The sequence below is a fragment of the Vidua macroura genome, chromosome Z (genome assembly GCF_024509145.1).
Source record: "Vidua macroura isolate BioBank_ID:100142 chromosome Z, ASM2450914v1, whole genome shotgun sequence".
Classification (NCBI taxonomy): Eukaryota; Metazoa; Chordata; class Aves; order Passeriformes; family Viduidae; genus Vidua; species Vidua macroura.
This window is the reverse complement of record NC_071611.1, coordinates 40,276,095-40,293,100: the sequence shown is the minus strand read 5'-3', so window position 1 is coordinate 40,293,100 and position 17,006 is coordinate 40,276,095. Positions and strand designations below refer to the sequence as shown.

Here is a 17,006-nt window from a genome sequence, read left to right as displayed (position 1 = left end):
GCAGAAACAGAGAAAATTTTACTACTGATGGACTTACATGCCTGGACTCCACCTTCTTCCCATCACATGTCCCTCATTGCTTAAAAGACTATTTGCATTCTCTCCAATTTTACTTCAGTGTGAGTTGTACAATAATGTTTTATGTTATTTTCAATTATTAGCCTAAGAACAAAATGAAAAGACCTAAAGCACTTTGATGAACCTCACATTGCTGCTTGCAATCCCTCCTTCCTGATGTTCACAGGAAAATTCTGTTTACTTAACATGAGAAACTGGACTCCATCACAAAATTCAGGAAGACTCTTTTATGATGGTAGAAGTGAATGAAAGTCTATAAAATTAGGCCTCATTAGCTACACAACCAACAGTACAGAAGTGCAAAATAGTCACAAAATCTGAGGTAATTATCATGTCCATATATATCTACTAAAATCATATTAAACTGAGTAAACAGACAGCAGACTGCTTAACTGTAGCTGAATACATCAACAGTCTAATACTGCCAACAAGATAAGTCTCTCTCCACACTTTTCCCACTCTTAGTCTTTCCTTCTCCCAAACACCAATGGTGGCTAAGCCATCTTATTGCATCCCTTGTGCTAATTATGCTACTTGTCAAGCCATTCAGTGCACTGATTTAACTCATTGATCTAGCAGAAAACAATGTGAGCGTTTCCTGTTGGGGTCATATTCTAGTGTGGCAGAAATGTTAAGAAACACAGCAGCTTACAAAATAGGTCTGCTGAGAGTGAGAATCCATATTAATTATATATATACATGGCAATGGAGCACAAAAGGGAGCAGAAGACTTGTGCAGAAGCACTAGCATGGCTGTTCTCCCATTTCATGAAACTGTTACTGTTAAAAAATAAGATACAGTGCTCACAACACACTACAAAGCAACAGTACCAGTCAGTTAAGCAAAGAAAATGCTTCTGTTCTCAGAATATATATGATTAAAGATATCTGATAATCTTCAACATTTAAAATTGTGAAAAGATTACTAACATTACCAGCAGAACTATTAACAAGATTATGGTACAGACAACTTCATTTTTTGTGCAACTAAGCAGCAAAATTCCTTATCATGGCATAGAATTAACAGCCCAAATAATTAGATTTCTAAGGCTAATACAGGTTCTATGACCATGTTTATTTTAGCAAACCTGTTCCCCTTGCTTCTGCAACATCATGCAGAGCTAGTGATCGAGTTTGCAAGACAGCAGGAAAAATATTCTAGAACTGACTTCTTCCTTTCTAAAAGCTGTGTTATATTATGTAATAGAAATTAATGGTGACATCTCCTCTAAACTTGTGACATTCTTCTCTTCCATGGTTTTACTGAAAACCTTTAATATTAAGATGAGCAGACTTATGTTTCAATGTAATTAATTTACCTAAAAATATCCCTGTGCCAACTTCTTTAATTAAATGACAAGAGTTCTTATCCTGGTTTGGTGATTAGTGCCTCATCATGTTTGCTGAGATGAACTTAGCTCCTCCTAGATTATTTTGTCAAACTCCTTATTCCACTCTTTCTTCATCTGTGCACCTATCTTAATATTATCTGTTTTTCTTTGACTACAGATGGCAAGAACTTCATGCGTCATTTCATATGAAGTTTCAGCTGTGCCACCCACTCTATTGCAGACAACTGCTTTCTTTCCCAGCAGTCTAGCTTCCTCAGAGCAGATTCTTGTAAAGTTACCTGTGTACTGACTCTATTTCCCTCACATCAAATAGCACAATATGTCACACTAGTAAAAATACTAAAGTCACAACCAATCCCTAGTGAACTCCACTGCAATTACTGCTATTTGATAATAGTTCCTCTAATTAAACTAATCACTTCTACCAGCTCCTTCTCTGCAATTCTTTTACTAATCTCTACCTTAAGCAGTCATTTTTCATACTGCACCACATCAAGTATTTCTTCTTAGTCTTGATAATAAGTCTCCAAAAGATCTAGGCATGTCATCAAAACCACATGCATGCTCTTCACCACATCCCTCAACACCATGGGGAAAAGGTGACCTTACACAAATTACTCTGTATGTTCTATGAGTTAAGAATAGACCAATAGGTATGGCCAACTGCAAAAAGAAAGAAGCTAACTCATTGATGCAGCCACTTCTCTTTGTAGATCAATTCTTTTCTTCCCCAAAATAAATTCTCATATCCCTTATTAGCATTTTTGAGCTTGATTCAGTTTGCTTTATTAATCTGTAGTAGTTTAAAACTCATAGAATAATTTCGGTTTACACAAGGATTTGGAAGTCACCTGTCCTTATCCAATGCTCAAAACACAGCTTATTTCAAAGCTGGAAGTTTCTCAGGGCCTTGTCTGGTCACAGGCTGATCACCTCCAAGAATGGAGACTCCAAGGCTGCTCTAGACAACCTGCGCCAGTGTGTCATGGTTTAACCCCAGCTGGCAACTCAGCCCCATGCAGCCATTTGCTCATTCCCCCACAGTGGAAGCAGGGAGAGAACTGGAAGAGTAAAAGTGAGAAAGCATGTGGGTTGAGACAAACAGCTTAATATGAAAGACAAAGGCCACACACACAAGCAAAACAAAACAAGGGTTCAGATAGGATGGATTAATGGGCCAAAGCCAATCATATGAGGCACAACAAGGCCAAGTGCTGGGTCCTGTCCTTAGGTCACAACAACCCCAGGCTACATTACAGACTTAGGGAAGAATGGCTGGAAAGCTGCCCAGTGGGAAAGGACCTGGGGGTGCTGGTCAACAGTGGCTGAACATGAGCATGGAAATATCAATTTGCCAGTGCGTGTCCAGGTGGCCAAGAACACCAATGGAATCCTGGCCTGTATCAGCAATGGTGTGGCCAGCAGGACCAGGGGAGTGATTTTTTCCCCTGTACTCAGGCACCAGTGAGGCCATGCCTTGAATCCTCTTGTCCAGCTCTGAGCCCCACACAAAACACTGAGGTGCAGCACTATGCCCAGAAAAGAGGAAGGTGTTCAGCCATCTCAGGAAAGCCGGATTCCATCACAGAAAAATTGTTACTTGGGAAGACAAATACCATCACTCTGAACATCATCTCCTTCCTCCTTCTCCCTCCAGTTTTATCATTGAGCATGATGCTATATAGTATGGAATGTCCCTTTGGTCAGTTGGGGTCAGCTGTCCTGGCTGTGTCCTTTTCCAACTTCTTGTGCACCACCAGGGCCCTCACTGGTGGATGGGGTGAGGAGGAGAAAAGGCCTTAACTCTCTGCGAGCACTGCTCACCAATAATGAACACATCCCTGTATTATCAACACTGTTTTCAGCACAAATCCAAAACACAGCCTAATATCAACTACTATGAAGAAAATTAACTCCACCCTAGCCAAAACCAGCACATGATGTTTGAGCATCCCGTCAAGGATTTTTTCCTTAGTTTATGAAAGCTCCAGTTTCAAAAGCAAATGAGCTCTAGACCAAAGGCAGATCCAGTTTCTGACCACTCAATTCAATGCAACTTCATATAACAATTCTTGAAGTGTTTAAATTCACTTTCAGAATAAATAATTCTTTAATTTAGGAAGTTGTAAGTAGCTTCCAATTGTACTCTGCTGTACTACTATTATACCACATCTTCCACAAGAAATTTTCATTCAAAAATAATGTATTTTACTGGTATCAGACCTATTTCTTTAGGTCTTTCTAATTGTAATAGAAATAATGCTTCCCTGCAAAGCTGATTTAATTTCTGTTTTCTGGGAACAATATACTCTTCTATGCTAATCTTCCTGTTCAGGTGCCTGTGCCACTGCATTTCACTATCCCATCCAGAGTCAGTTTGCAATGCACACGCAATTGTTCTGCTCCAGATTCTGTAGCTATGTATTTCAGTCAACTACAGAATGTCATTTGCAGGACCTTACCTAAAGTGTTTTGTCCCTCCTTACCTGTTTTTAAACTTCCACATCTATAATATTTCCTTATCCTCTTTATTTCCTCTTCCCAAACAAGGTCACCTCTATTCAGTAGTTTTACACCAGTGTATACTTAACTTGTCTTTGTCTTTCACATTCTAACTGAGTAACTCCAAGAAAATGAGAGGTTAACTCTTTATTGGCAATACTGTATTACTGTGCACAAGTATTTTTTGTGAAACACCTTTGACTCAAATCTTTCAATAACATCTATTACAGTTTCTACTGACACTAACAATGGGAAACGCCAATCTTTCTGTTGCATTAGTATCAGCACAAGTACCACATATTGTAAAATACCACTATGATATTAAACCTGCTAGACAAGACTGATTGCAGTGAGCTGTGACCATGTATGTTTTTCCACAGTATATTTCTCTAATTCCGTGATAATCTGATTTTCTAGGGGTGGGGGTGAGGGGCCATCCTCTCAATCTTGCATAATTTACCCCAGAGCAAAGGCCAAAGCAAAAACTGGCCTTATCCACATTACTGTCTTGCGCACAAAACTCCTTTCATCAAATGCAAGTATCTTTTCTCAAAGCACGTGCAAATTTTGCCCTGATACTTATTAAGTTTGATATCAGAGTAATATACTGGCTGTTTGCATGGTATTGACATTGGACCCCATTGTGTAAACCCAGAACTGTCATTCTGAAATAAAACTGTATTTTAAAATATTTTTCTTGTTTGCAAAGACTCCATTGTAATCACTGAGGCACCAAATAATTGCGAAGATCTCCCTGCACAATTCTACACCACAAAATCAAATAAGCTACAGCACAGATTTACAAAAACCGGTGTAATTCTAGGTAGATACTTAGCCTGGAAACCTCTACCCTTTGGCCACCTTGTATTAAAACATCAGCAACAAAAAGTCTATACCCTGAGAACAAACTCTCAAAACAGAAGGTGTTAGCAATCACTACTCTGTATTTCTTACTAAAATAACTAGATTAATTTCATAATTCTGTTGCTAACTTCTATTTCTCTTGTCAAAAAGCAGAATATTCAAACAGCAATTAATAACCTTTTCTGAACTGCCTAAAGACCCTCAGCAAGAACACTGTAGCAGTGATGCAAAAAAAAAAAAGCCGACTTTCAAAGCAAAAAAGAAAAAAAAAAAAAAAAAAGCTGGCAGCACACTTAAACAGTCAGAGGTTGTAGAGAGCAGAAATTACTTGTCAACAGCAATTAATGAGGTACAGGTGTCCACTTGACAAAACAATGTTCTTCAGCTCCACAACCACGTGTTTGTCTCAGTTAAACAGCCATATAATGTAGGTTTGCAAATAAGCAGCATTATTCCCCAAAACAGCTTAGATAAGAACTTGCTAGATGGAATACAGGAGAACCTTTGTTAGTTACTTCCCAACAGCAACACTGAAAGAAGATCTGGATTTCCAAAGAATGACACAGTATTAAGAGCAATTCTGAAACAAATATTGAATTCTCTTCTGCAATACACTTATGTCTTGCCTTTTTTCATTTCCAGCTATTGCCCTTTTCTAGAAAAAAAAATGTGGAGATATTTTGTTTAAAACTAAATGGGAAGTAGAAAAGTTTGTGGGTTTTTTATGTTAGCAATATAAATAAAATACAACATTTTGATATAATGCTATCTATTTTGCCAGATGAATGAAGATTGTAAGATACTTTATTTTCCCCATTGAGGTATTTGCTGAGTAAGTCATGCATTAAGAAATGTGATAATCCATCTGTAGCAGTTACTGTCAGAGGAATAATACATTTTCAGGAAAAGGCAACCTACTTCCAAGTAAGATTATATAGCACATAAAGGGCATGTATACAGGAAGCACAGAAAATGTTCCCTATAAACCCTGCTTTTCATCACTTTGACTCATTTATTTGAATAAAAAAAGAAGAAATTATTACTCATGCGCACATAACATGCTTATCTTCAGCATGCTGCTGTATTAACAAGCAACACATGCACACAAAGGCTGCTCCTATTTCAGCTCTGTTTATCTTGCTGAACACTGAAAATTCTCCTCCAAGAGGCAAAGAACATCTCTGATTTTTCAGATGAGTGCTGTTTTGATAGACAGTTAGGATCTGGCCTAAAACCAAGTATGTCTCTACCCAAAAGACAGTATTCCTCAGAAATTACAACTTTTAAAACATTTCTTCCAGGGGTTTGGTTTTGTTTTTTTTTTTAATTTAAAGAAGTGATTTCCATGTACAATATTTAAGATAACTTCTAAAATAGTTTTTAAAATATGAGTATCTTGAATAAAACCTTCCACTAATTAGGATGTATTTTTTGATTTGTACCTTTTAGGAACATTGGAACATTTTAGCATTTAAGGAACCATATTTGGTGAAATCTAAGTGCCACACTTCTCGAAGTTTCATAGATTATTAATAGCAGAATAGCAAAAATACCGTTCTGCAGTTCTTTCAGGAACATGATGATTGAAACAAGTATGTTCTAGTTCTGTAAAAACTGCTAGAGGCAGCACAATCTGCTATTGCTTCAGATCCTAACCTAGGAAGAGGCATTCCTGAATAACTGGTCACATCAAGTTTCAGATGTGCTAATGGAACATGGACAGAGCAAAATAAAACCAAAATTAGAATTAACCAGGAAAAAAAAAAAGTGAGCTTTAGTCTCCTAAACACACTTGACAACAAACAGCATAAAATGGTGAAATGAAATATCACACTACAGTATACTGTACTTTAGGAGTGACTTTGCCTCTGTATTTCTGGAGCCTGTCACTCATTACAGGCACAAAATTTTCAGTATTTGAGTATCTTCTTAGAACTTTAAGGAAAAGTGCTTTTTTCCTAGTCTAATGCAATTTGCTAGGAATCCAGAGAGACCTGAAGGCATGCAAATGTGCTATACCCTCATGAATTCTGCTAAATTTCAGCAGTAATACATTCTGTAGTTTAAATCCATAAAGCCTCAAAAAGACAGAGTTTTGTAGCCATTTCAAGTTTTCCCTTCCCCTTCCTTGTTCTAAAAACTTGTTTGCATCATGCCATTAAAAATTATTGATTGCCGCTAGATAGCTAAACCATATGCTTATCAATAACTCACTTCAAAGATTAACAGTTTCATGTTTTCAAAACATCCTTTCTTCTTTGATAATCTCTACATTTAGTCTCACAATCTGATTTAAATCTAATCAAATTCTGCCATGTTTTGTTCCTTGTATATACTGCAGGTGTCTGTAACAGTGCTGTAATATATCTTCTGTATCAACCTCTCATTTCTTGGCTACACACAACAGACAGCCCACTGCCCATACTGCTTTCTTTTAAAGGTTCATTTTTTTCAAGTCTATTCAACAGCCTTGAATGGTAATATGCAAAACAAAAAGAACTGAGCTTCAGAGGTTACATCTGCTTAAAAAAGGAGCAACTATTAACATCACCCCTGTCAAAATCACAGAATGGCAGAGATTGGAAGGGACCTCTGGAGGTCATCAGGGATCCAGTCCCACTTAGGCAGTGTCACCTACAGCGAAACATCCAGGACTATATCCAGACAGCTGCTGAGCATCTCTGAGGATGAAGACTCCACAACTTACCTAGGCCATGTGCACGAGGACTCAGTCATTCTTGTATTCAAAAAGTGCTTTTTCACATTCAGAGGGAACCTCCTGTGCTCCAGTTTATGCCTATTGCCTCTGGTCCTGGCACTAGACACCACTGAGAATAAGCCTGACTCTGTCCTCTCTGCAGCCTTCCTTCAGGTATTTACACTTATTAAGATCCCCCACACCCTCCTCCAGGCTAAATAGTCCCAGCTCTCCCAGCTTTTTCTCATTAGAGAAATGCTGCAGACTCCTCAGCAGCTTTGGAGGGCCTCTTGGGCTCTCTCCAGTACGTCTGTATCTCTCCTGTACTGAAGCCCAGACACAGGATTCCAGGGGTGGCCTCATTGGTACTGTATAAGAGGGGAATGATCACCTCCCTCATCCACCTGGTAGTACTTTATCTAATGCATTCTAGGATGCCATTCTCTTTCTTTGCTGCAAGGACCCACTGCTGGTTCACATTCGAGTCTGGTGTCCACCAGGACCCCCAAGTCCTCTTCCTTTCCAGCTGAGTGGCCCACAGTATATACTAGTGCATGGTGTTGTTCTTTCATACTGAACTTTGCACTTCCCCTTGTTGAACGTCCCTTGTTGAGATTCTTGGCAGCCCTTTTATCCAGATTTTTGAAGTCCCTCTGGATGTCATTCCTCATCATTTTCTGTCATGAGCAAGCTGGCTGTGAGTGCACCCTGCCCTAACATCTGGACCATTAATGAAGATGCTAAACAGAAAAACGCTAAAATTGGCAAGTTCTCCATAAAAGGAAGGAAACTTCACTAGTATGGAAAATTGTACTAAATTGTTAAAATATTCTGTATTTCCTGCCTTAAGCTACTAACTTTGCTTTTCTAGCACCAATAATGTAACTATGCTCTAAGCTACCATTGTTGTATTTCAGTAGCATACAAAATTTCATACATAATTTAACACCCCACAGTTAAGCCTATCAACCCATTCAGAGGATACAAAGGACACAGCTATACCATTAACAGAAAATCTTCCCAAAGTGCTCAGTTCCTAAAGACAAGCACCTGCTGCAAATTTCAACTACTTGGCAGGCTTTCCCTCCTTAAAATGACAAAGGCTTCTTTGATTCAAGGCACCTTTACCCCTCATTCACCACCTTCTCTGGATCCCTATTACAGCCTATTGCAATACTGGCATACAACTCAGGTTAACAAATCCAGAGCTCCTTATTGGCTTTCTAATGTTGGCATATCTTCTTTGAGAGTGGGACCTCATTGATTTGAAAAGAAGTCCATCAAAATCCTTTCACAAACAACAGTACTGGAGGCTTCTTGTGTACATTGAGCTAAAACAGCATGTTAACTACAGCACTAAACACTAGCACTGGTTGACCAAAAGAGAATCAGCTCCACGCAGCTCTACCATATTCAGTGAAGCCTCTTCTACTAAGAATGTATGTGTCAAGATGTAATGGAACTCAAGAGAGCATGGGCATAAAGTACACAGAGCAAGCATTCTGAGTTGTTAGCTTCATCCTGTGGTAAAACCGACTACTTTCACTGCTCAAGTCTAGTAGTACATACTGCCTGCAGAAGAAGTCCCACCCACTATTCTCCTCACCATCCCGTTTTCACCAACACAAGACTGAATTATGTTTAGTGATACCTTAAGCTTAGTCTGGTATGCCTGTGAGAATTACAGCCCTAACATCTCAGTTACTCAATACTTTTCAAACTAGTTATCTAGATGAAGAGTTAACTGGGGCAGATATTGAAGACAAAAGTAATTAGAAATACTACCAATTGTGAAAAGAACACTCCATCCCCAATCAATTCTCAATAGCCAACTCATCCATGTGTAGCAATTCACCTTCTTTTGTTGTTTTACACCACTTGAATATGCTGTAACATGGTGCACTACATTTGAATTCCAAACCAGCTGTAATTGCAAGAGTTCACTTGCATTCTGCTGCCTAGATGATTGCATCTTAACCTGGACTCACAGGCATTGTGGTCTGTTCTGAACTTGCACTGCTAAAATTGCCTTTATCTATGACAGCTCACCACACTCAGTAATATTCAAGCTGCTTGAAGGCAATTCAAAGTTAACAAATCATTCCTAACTACCCAAGCATCTCCCATTAGTGTTCTGTCTCGTTAGAGCAAGATACAGTATGAATACCACCAAAATGAAACTCACAACACTTAAAAGATTCTCCACCTTTTTAACAGAAACCAAAACCATAATACAAGGTTAATTAAATGAAACTATCACATTTGCACACTTCTCTGTCTAAACATTACTTAATGCCCTATCTCTCCATCAGCATTTTAAACAGCCATTTGAGATTAAAAGCATAACTATACCTCTCTCCAGCACTGAACTAAGAAGGCTAATATTATTTTATATTGGAAAGACAAGCCAATATTATTAGGGTGTTATTTTCAAACTGAGTAGTCACACAGTGGCTCAGGTGAGGTACATGGTATGCACACACACAGAAAAAGATGACTAGTACCACCAAATTCCACATTTCAGGCTCCTAAACAGACAGATTAGTACAGTCACTTCAATAAGTAACAAATGAAGTTTGCATTGCATACAGGTTTATAACCCTAGACCCTAATGCCACCACTAGCAGAAAGCACAAACTATAAAGGTCCTATTCAGAGAAATTTCCTGCATTACTATTTGCATAATCTAATGCTTCCCTCAGTAAATCACGATATTATTACTGGGTAATGCACACAAAGCATTTTAAATGAGTAGGGTAGCAGGAAATTTTATGGAGCAATAATACTGAAAGGAACAAGAATGCTTCTAATACATTATTTACAGGTTTAAAGGGCACTTAGCTCTTTTGCTGTCTTTGATTAAATATGAAACAAGATTTCAAGTACATTTTATGAAAATTAGTATTTATGAATTAATAAATGCACTAATCTATTCCTCTTCTTATCTAGTCAATTGAAGGAACTTTACTGATTATACTGTCACAACAGTAAATATTATCAAGTTCTGTATGCCCATTCTGATTTTGGCTGGGGTAGTTAATTTTCTTCTTAGTAGCTGGTTCAGTTCTGTGATTTGGATTTAGTATGAGAATTATGCTGGTAACACAGAGACAGTTTAGTTGCTCCTCAGCAGGGCTCACTCCCAGTCAAGAACTTTTCAATTCCTTGTGTTCTGCCAGTGAACAGGTGCACGAGAAGCTGGATGGGAGCATGGCCAGGAGAGCTGACCCAAACTGGCCAAAGGGTTATTCCATGATACATGATGCATGTATAAACTAGGGCGAGTTGGCCAGGAGCTGCTGATTGTTTCTGGAGAACAGGCTTGAACATTAGTCAGCAGGGGATAAGCAATTGTGTTGTGCATTGCTTTCGCCTCTTGAGTTTTATTTCCCCTAATCCCTTCACTACTACTATTACTTTTATTAGTATTACTACTATAATTCATATTATTATACTTTATTTTCTTTTAACTATGAACTGTTCCTATCTCAATCCAGGGTGGGCAGGAAGTGAGCAAGATCTTGTGTAGTACCCCCCCAGTACTACTGGATGAGGCTAAACAGCAACAACCCAGTACTCCTGAATTTTCCAAATCCAACGTCTACCACCTAAGCATCTATCAACCTGGCCTTTACAACCACTTCAAATATCAGTATTTAATGTTAAAACTTGGACAAATTTTAATTTCTTCTTCATGTGAAGGATAACAAAGTATTTAAATGATCCACCACGGCCATGGTTAAGCTGGAATTCCAGGAAGACAGTGACTTCTATGTTCCACTGTCTTCTTAGTTTAAATTATGCACCTGGGACAGGGCAACCATCAATGTGTGGATAGAATGGGGAAGGAGAGGCTGGAAAGCTGTGTCACAGAAAGGGACCTAGGGCTCCTGGTCAATGGTGAGTTGAACACGAGTCAGCGGTGCCCTGGCAGCCAGGAGGGCCAACCCTGTCCTGGGGGCATCAGGCACAGCATCAACAGCCGGGCAAGGGAGGGGATTGTCCTGCTCTGCTCTGCACTGGGGTGACCTCACCTGGAGTGCTGGGGCCAGTTTTGGGTGCTACAATATTATAAAGGTATTAACCTGTAAGACAGTGTCCACAGGAGGGCTATAAGGATGGTGAAGAGCCTGGAGGGGAAGCCATGTGAGGAGTGGCTGAGGTAATTTTGTCTGTTCAGCCAGGAGGAGACTGAGGGAGACCTCACTGTGGCCTTCAACATTCTCACAAGTGGAAGCAAAGAGACAGACACTGATCTCTTCTCTGTGGTGACCAGCGAGAGGACCCAAGGGAAGGGCCTCAAGTCGTGTCAGGGGAGGTTTAGGTTGGGTATCAGCAAAAGGTTTTTCTCCCAGGGGGTGGCTGGGCACTGGAACAGGTTCCCCAGGGAAATGGTCACAGTACCAAGCCTGACAGAGTTCCAGAAATATTTAGACAATATTTTCAGGCACGTTGTGTGATTCTTGGGGATGTCCTGTGTAGGGCCAGGAGTTGGACTTTGATGTTCCCTGTGGGTCCTTTCTAATTCAGGATATTCTATGATCCTATGATTTACTACTAATAACACAAATTAAAATACTGTCATTTTGAGGAACTGCAATTCAGAAAGTTTATTCAGAAAGAGTCTACAAGAAGTCTAGAATTAAATACAGAAACTTTCCTTAAAACCACCTTACAGCAATCACTTAATAGAGCAATTTTTTTCCTTTGAGTCTTCTGAGTGGGAGATCCACAAATTTGAATACTCAAATTCTGAGGGGCCAGCTTATAAACTGAATGTTCCTACATCTCTGTGGGCCCTGATGGGATTCACTCCAGAGTACTGAATGGGCCAGCAGCTGTTACAGCAAGACCTCTCAATCATCTACTGAAGGCCTTAGGAGTCCGGGCAGGTCACTGCTGACTGGAAACTTGCCAGTGTAATTCCCATTTACAAAGGCACGAGGCAAGAAATGGAACTGGAGACTTATTAGTGTAACCTCAGCTCCTGGAAAAACTATGGAGATACTAAGTGCTACTGGAAGGTTAATTTATTTAATTTGTTTAATTGTTAAAAAACAATGCAATCATCTCCCACAGTCAACACAGTTTCACAAAGGAAAGTCCTGTTTAACCAACCTATCCTTCTATCATAAGGTCACTTGCATCCTGGATGAAGGGAAGGCAGTGGACGCAATTCCAGTTTGACTAAAGCTGCTAAAACTGTCCCTCAGAGCATCCTTTTCCAACAAGTTGTCCAGCTGTGGGATGAGCAGATTCACAGTGCTCTGGCTGGACGGCAGCAAAGGGCTGTATTGAACGGGGCTACATCTGGCAACCAAGAGTTGGGTGCACGATTAGCAACTTGGCTAATGATTCAAATTGGGAGATGCTGTGGATCCTCTTTAGGGAAAGAGGCCTTGGTGAGGGATCTAGATAGATTGGGAGTATTGAGCAGTCATTAATGGAGTGAAATTTAAGTTCAAATGCTGGATTCTGCACCTGGGATGGGGTAATGCCAAGCACAGGGATGAAGTGGGAGAGGAGTGGCTGGACAGCTGCACGGGGAGGTGGGGCTGGCTGGTGCTGGGCTCAGGGTGGGTCAGCAGTGCCCGGGCAGCCCAGAGGACAAACCCCATCCCAACAAAACCCATCCCAGAGCACCGAGCATGGCACAGCCGGCCCAGAGAGGGGATGGTCCCGCTGGGCTCAGCCTTGGGGCGGCCTCACCTGGGGCCTACTGGGCCCTGCAGGTGGAGAAGGATGGCAAGGTCCTTGAAGGTGTCCCGAGGAGGAAAACAAAGCTGGTGGGAGGGCTGGAAGGAACTTGTGAGGAGCAGCTGAGGAATTTGGGCTTGTCCAGTTTGGGGAAAGGGAGGCTGAAGGGTGACCCCACTGCTCTCTGAAGCTTCCTGAAGAAGGGAGGTGCTGAGCTCTCCTCCCTGTAATCCAGGGACAGGACATGAAGGAGCAGTTCACAGCTGCACCAGGAGGCTTTCCTGGCCATTAGGAGGCATTTCTATAAAGAGAGGTTGGTAAAGCACTGCACCAGCTTCCTAGAGAAGTGGTCGATGCCCCAGTCTGTCAGTGTTCAAAGGCATTTGGACAGTGCCCTTAACAACACGCTGGAACTTGACCAGCCCTGAGTGGGCAGGCAAGTGACTGGACAATGACTGTAGGTCGCTTCCAACTGGAAGAGTCTGTTCTATTCCTTGAAATTAAACAGTCTACTTGGACTCTCTTCTTTCTGATGTAAAGTTTAGGCTTTTTATTTTCTCTGCATGTTTCCAGATGAAGACTTGATATATTTTGAGATATTAGTATTTTAAGATATTACAAGAAAGGCGTGCATGCTAAAAAGAATTGCACAAATTTTTGAACTAAGTGCTAAAACCAATAAAATTCTTCTTATTATCATTAGGGAGCATTGAGTCATCTAGAATTGCAGACTAATATTCTTCCAACATATCGGAATTTTTCACGGCCATTTTGGCAAGAGAGAACCTTTAAAAATGTGACCAATATTGTGTTTATTATGAAAATTTCTGTTTGTTGCCATAAAAATTACAGCGTCAGAACTTCCAAATGGTGTATGTATAAAGAACTAAAGACTTCAACTGCAAGTGTGATTTTTTTCTCATAAAACAACTTGTTACTTTATGCAACTTTTTAAGAATCCACAGGTTACTTCAGCATCCAGAAACACCTTCTGTTTTTCAAGACTTATGAGGCTCACCTATGCACTAAGTAGGTAGAAAAACATTTGTTTATTTATTTATTGCCCTGGTTTCCAAGAACACGACTTTTTTATTCTGTGAACTGTCACTTCAAATACTGGAAAAAAACTTAAAGACTTGTTGTAAAATCAAATCTTACCATCTTCCCCTGCCACCACCATCTCCTTCTCAAATATACTGGAGTGGAAAACATTATTTGTAGCATTCTGTAAACACACCAGTAAGGACCTAACAAGGTCCTGTCTTCACTTCCAGATGTGGTAAACACACAAATCATTTATAGGATGTAGAATCTTTAACTGATAGCAAATAAAAGAGTATCTTAAACTTATGACAGCAAAGGAAAAATGTTCTTTTGATCTGTTTTCCATTTTCTCAAAAACACACTTAGGATCAGCTATTAAACTTGAATGTTATTCCAATTGTACAACTTCAAAGGAATTGTTCAGAATCTTTAGTCTAAAGATCACCTCAGCCCTGCAATAAAAGATTATTTTCAAAATTCATCTGCACTTCAAAACTGCAGACATACAGATCTTGGCTTATTATTCACTTAACCTTTATACTTAAAATGAAGTTCTATATATATGTCCCATATATTCGCTATAACTGTTATGTAAAATGTAAACACATACACACACTGCGAGCACCCAAAGGAACTAGAAGATTAGCTAAATTTAATCCTCTATTAGACACCAGAGTAAATTAAATTCAGTGTACTTCACATTCATTTTCAGAAAAAAAAATCAATGGAAAAAATGGAGTTATTCCAACACCTCCACAAAAGTGTACATTCCTAAAACTATATTAGGTATGAAATTTTCATTAGCTACTAGTACACCTCTGCATTCATTTGTTAATAATCTCTGATATATTTGCTTTATTCTTTTGGATTTTATCTTATTTACTATAACTTAGGCATTGAGGAAGGTCTTTATTGCAGATTTATGGAATAAGCAGATTCATAAGATTCAAATGTTGACTTTAAGGTGTCACTCCAATACAAACCAAAATTGCAAAGATGTTCCTGACTGTATTTAGCAAATTAAGTAATATGATGTCAGAAATTGTGATATAATAGATGCTACCAATTGCTTTTTAATATTCTGGCCACAGTTTAGATGAACAAGAACTACAAAGACACCAAGACTTGTGGCAGTGTGTCTGTATGGTATCTGTATTGCTAGATCTATCCAGACACGTAAGACACAAGTATGTATACTGTCTAACACAGTCACAGGTCCTCAAGTTCCACTAGAATACTGCTCCTGGTCTTAGAAATCAGGGTAGAACATTTTTTTAAAAGACACCTGTCCATGAAAGTACCTTCTCTACTTTCTTAGACAGATTAATCATAACATTACTTCAATTGGATTAAGTCCCTTGCTATTTTCCGGTGCTCCATCTCTCCCTGATCCATCCAGCCTCCCTTAGGTTGGTTTTCAACCCATGTTAGAAGGGATTCTGGGCTCCCACAGTGACAGCAAAGCCTTGGGGAGCAAGGCCTGTGTTCCCCGAAGCTGAGGCAGGAGACGGGCCTGGGGGCGGCACACGGTGACTCGCCGGTGCTGCTGACTGACTGCAAGTGGCCATTTTAAACTAAGGGCCTGGGGACCCGATGCTGTTGCAGATCCTCCTCCTCCTCGGCGGTGGCCAGCCCCACCTCCCACCCCTCAGTCACACAGGGAGATAAGAACACACAGCCGCAGGCGCGGCGGGAGGGTCCGAACACAACCCACGGCACGGGGCAAGGGGCGGGAGTTGCCCGGGGTCCCGGCCGGGCAGAGGGGCCCTGCGGGGGGTCCCGGGGGGTCGCGGCGGTGCTCACCTGTACTGAGCAGCAGCCCCGCTGTGGGTGAATCCAAAGTAGTTGCCGGTGGCCATTTTGGCATCTTCCCCCAGCCGGCTGGGCACTGCGGCGGCGGCGACCGAGGGGCGGCGGGGGCCATGACAGGAGGCCCGGCGAGAGAAGGCGGTGGGGAAAGAACGAGACACACAGAGGGACAAGGGAGAGAGAGAGCGCGGGAGCGCTGGGTCAGAGTCGGCGCCTCAGGACCGACCCCCGCCCGCCGCCCTCTCCCCAAGCACGGACACGCAGAGCACCGCTACTCACCATAGGTGAACGAAACTACCGGGCATATGGGAATCATGAGTCCGGCCTGGCAGCGACAGCGGCGGGTGAACTCTCAACTCTCCCCCCCCTCCCTCCTCCTCCCGCTCGCTCCCTTCCCCCACCCACCCACCGACGGCGACAACGGCGAAGTGCGGCCGGGCCGGCTCTGCTTGCGCAGGCGCGAGATGTGTGCGGGGGCCGCTGGGAGATGTAGTCCGACCGCAGCCGGGTTCCCGGTCAAGGAACAGGGAGCCGCCTGCGCCCCTGGGACCGCATGCGCGGGATGTGCGCAGGAGCCGCTGGGAGCTGTAGTCCCGCTGGCCGGCCATGGGGAGCCGCGCTCGGGGCGCCCATCGAGCGCATTCACGCACAGACACAAATATGTATATACGGTGTGCGGAATCCCGCCGTAGCTCCTGTGTGCTTACTGCACGTGCAATGCTGCGACAGCCTCATCCACACCGGGCCCATTCGTGTGACTTTTCCAGAAGCCAGCAGTCCGTCAGATCACTCCTGAAACGCGCTGGGCAGCACATTGTGGCCAGTGCAGTGACCTCCCGATCAAAGGCACCGAATGAGCGTCCGTTCCCCATGGCTCTGCCGCTCCTTCTGGCAAATCCTTCCCTCTGAGCATCAGACGTCCCCCAAAACTCTGAACAAAGCAAAACTTTTATGCTTAAATA

At 41.6% G+C, this 17,006-nt stretch overlaps 1 protein-coding gene and 1 non-coding gene across 3 annotated transcripts in view; both read right to left on the bottom strand.

Moving 5' to 3' along the window:
* Positions 1-16,415, bottom strand: part of ZFR (zinc finger RNA binding protein) — a 44,662-nt gene extending 28,247 nt beyond the window's left edge. For both annotated transcript variants that reach the window (XM_054002617.1, XM_054002618.1), the window contains exons 1-2: positions 16,324-16,415; positions 16,039-16,123 (exon numbers count right to left, since the gene is read on the bottom strand). In XM_054002617.1, coding sequence (XP_053858592.1) covers positions 16,039-16,123; positions 16,324-16,360 — 122 coding nt within the window. In that variant the 5' untranslated portion in view covers positions 16,361-16,415. The remainder of the gene's footprint in view (positions 1-16,038; positions 16,124-16,323) is intronic.
* On the bottom strand, positions 1,081-1,218 carry LOC128822701 (small nucleolar RNA SNORA66). The gene has a single exon (XR_008441568.1). It is a non-coding gene; the product is annotated as a small nucleolar RNA SNORA66 (small nucleolar RNA).
* Positions 16,416-17,006: the final 591 nt, after the last annotated feature.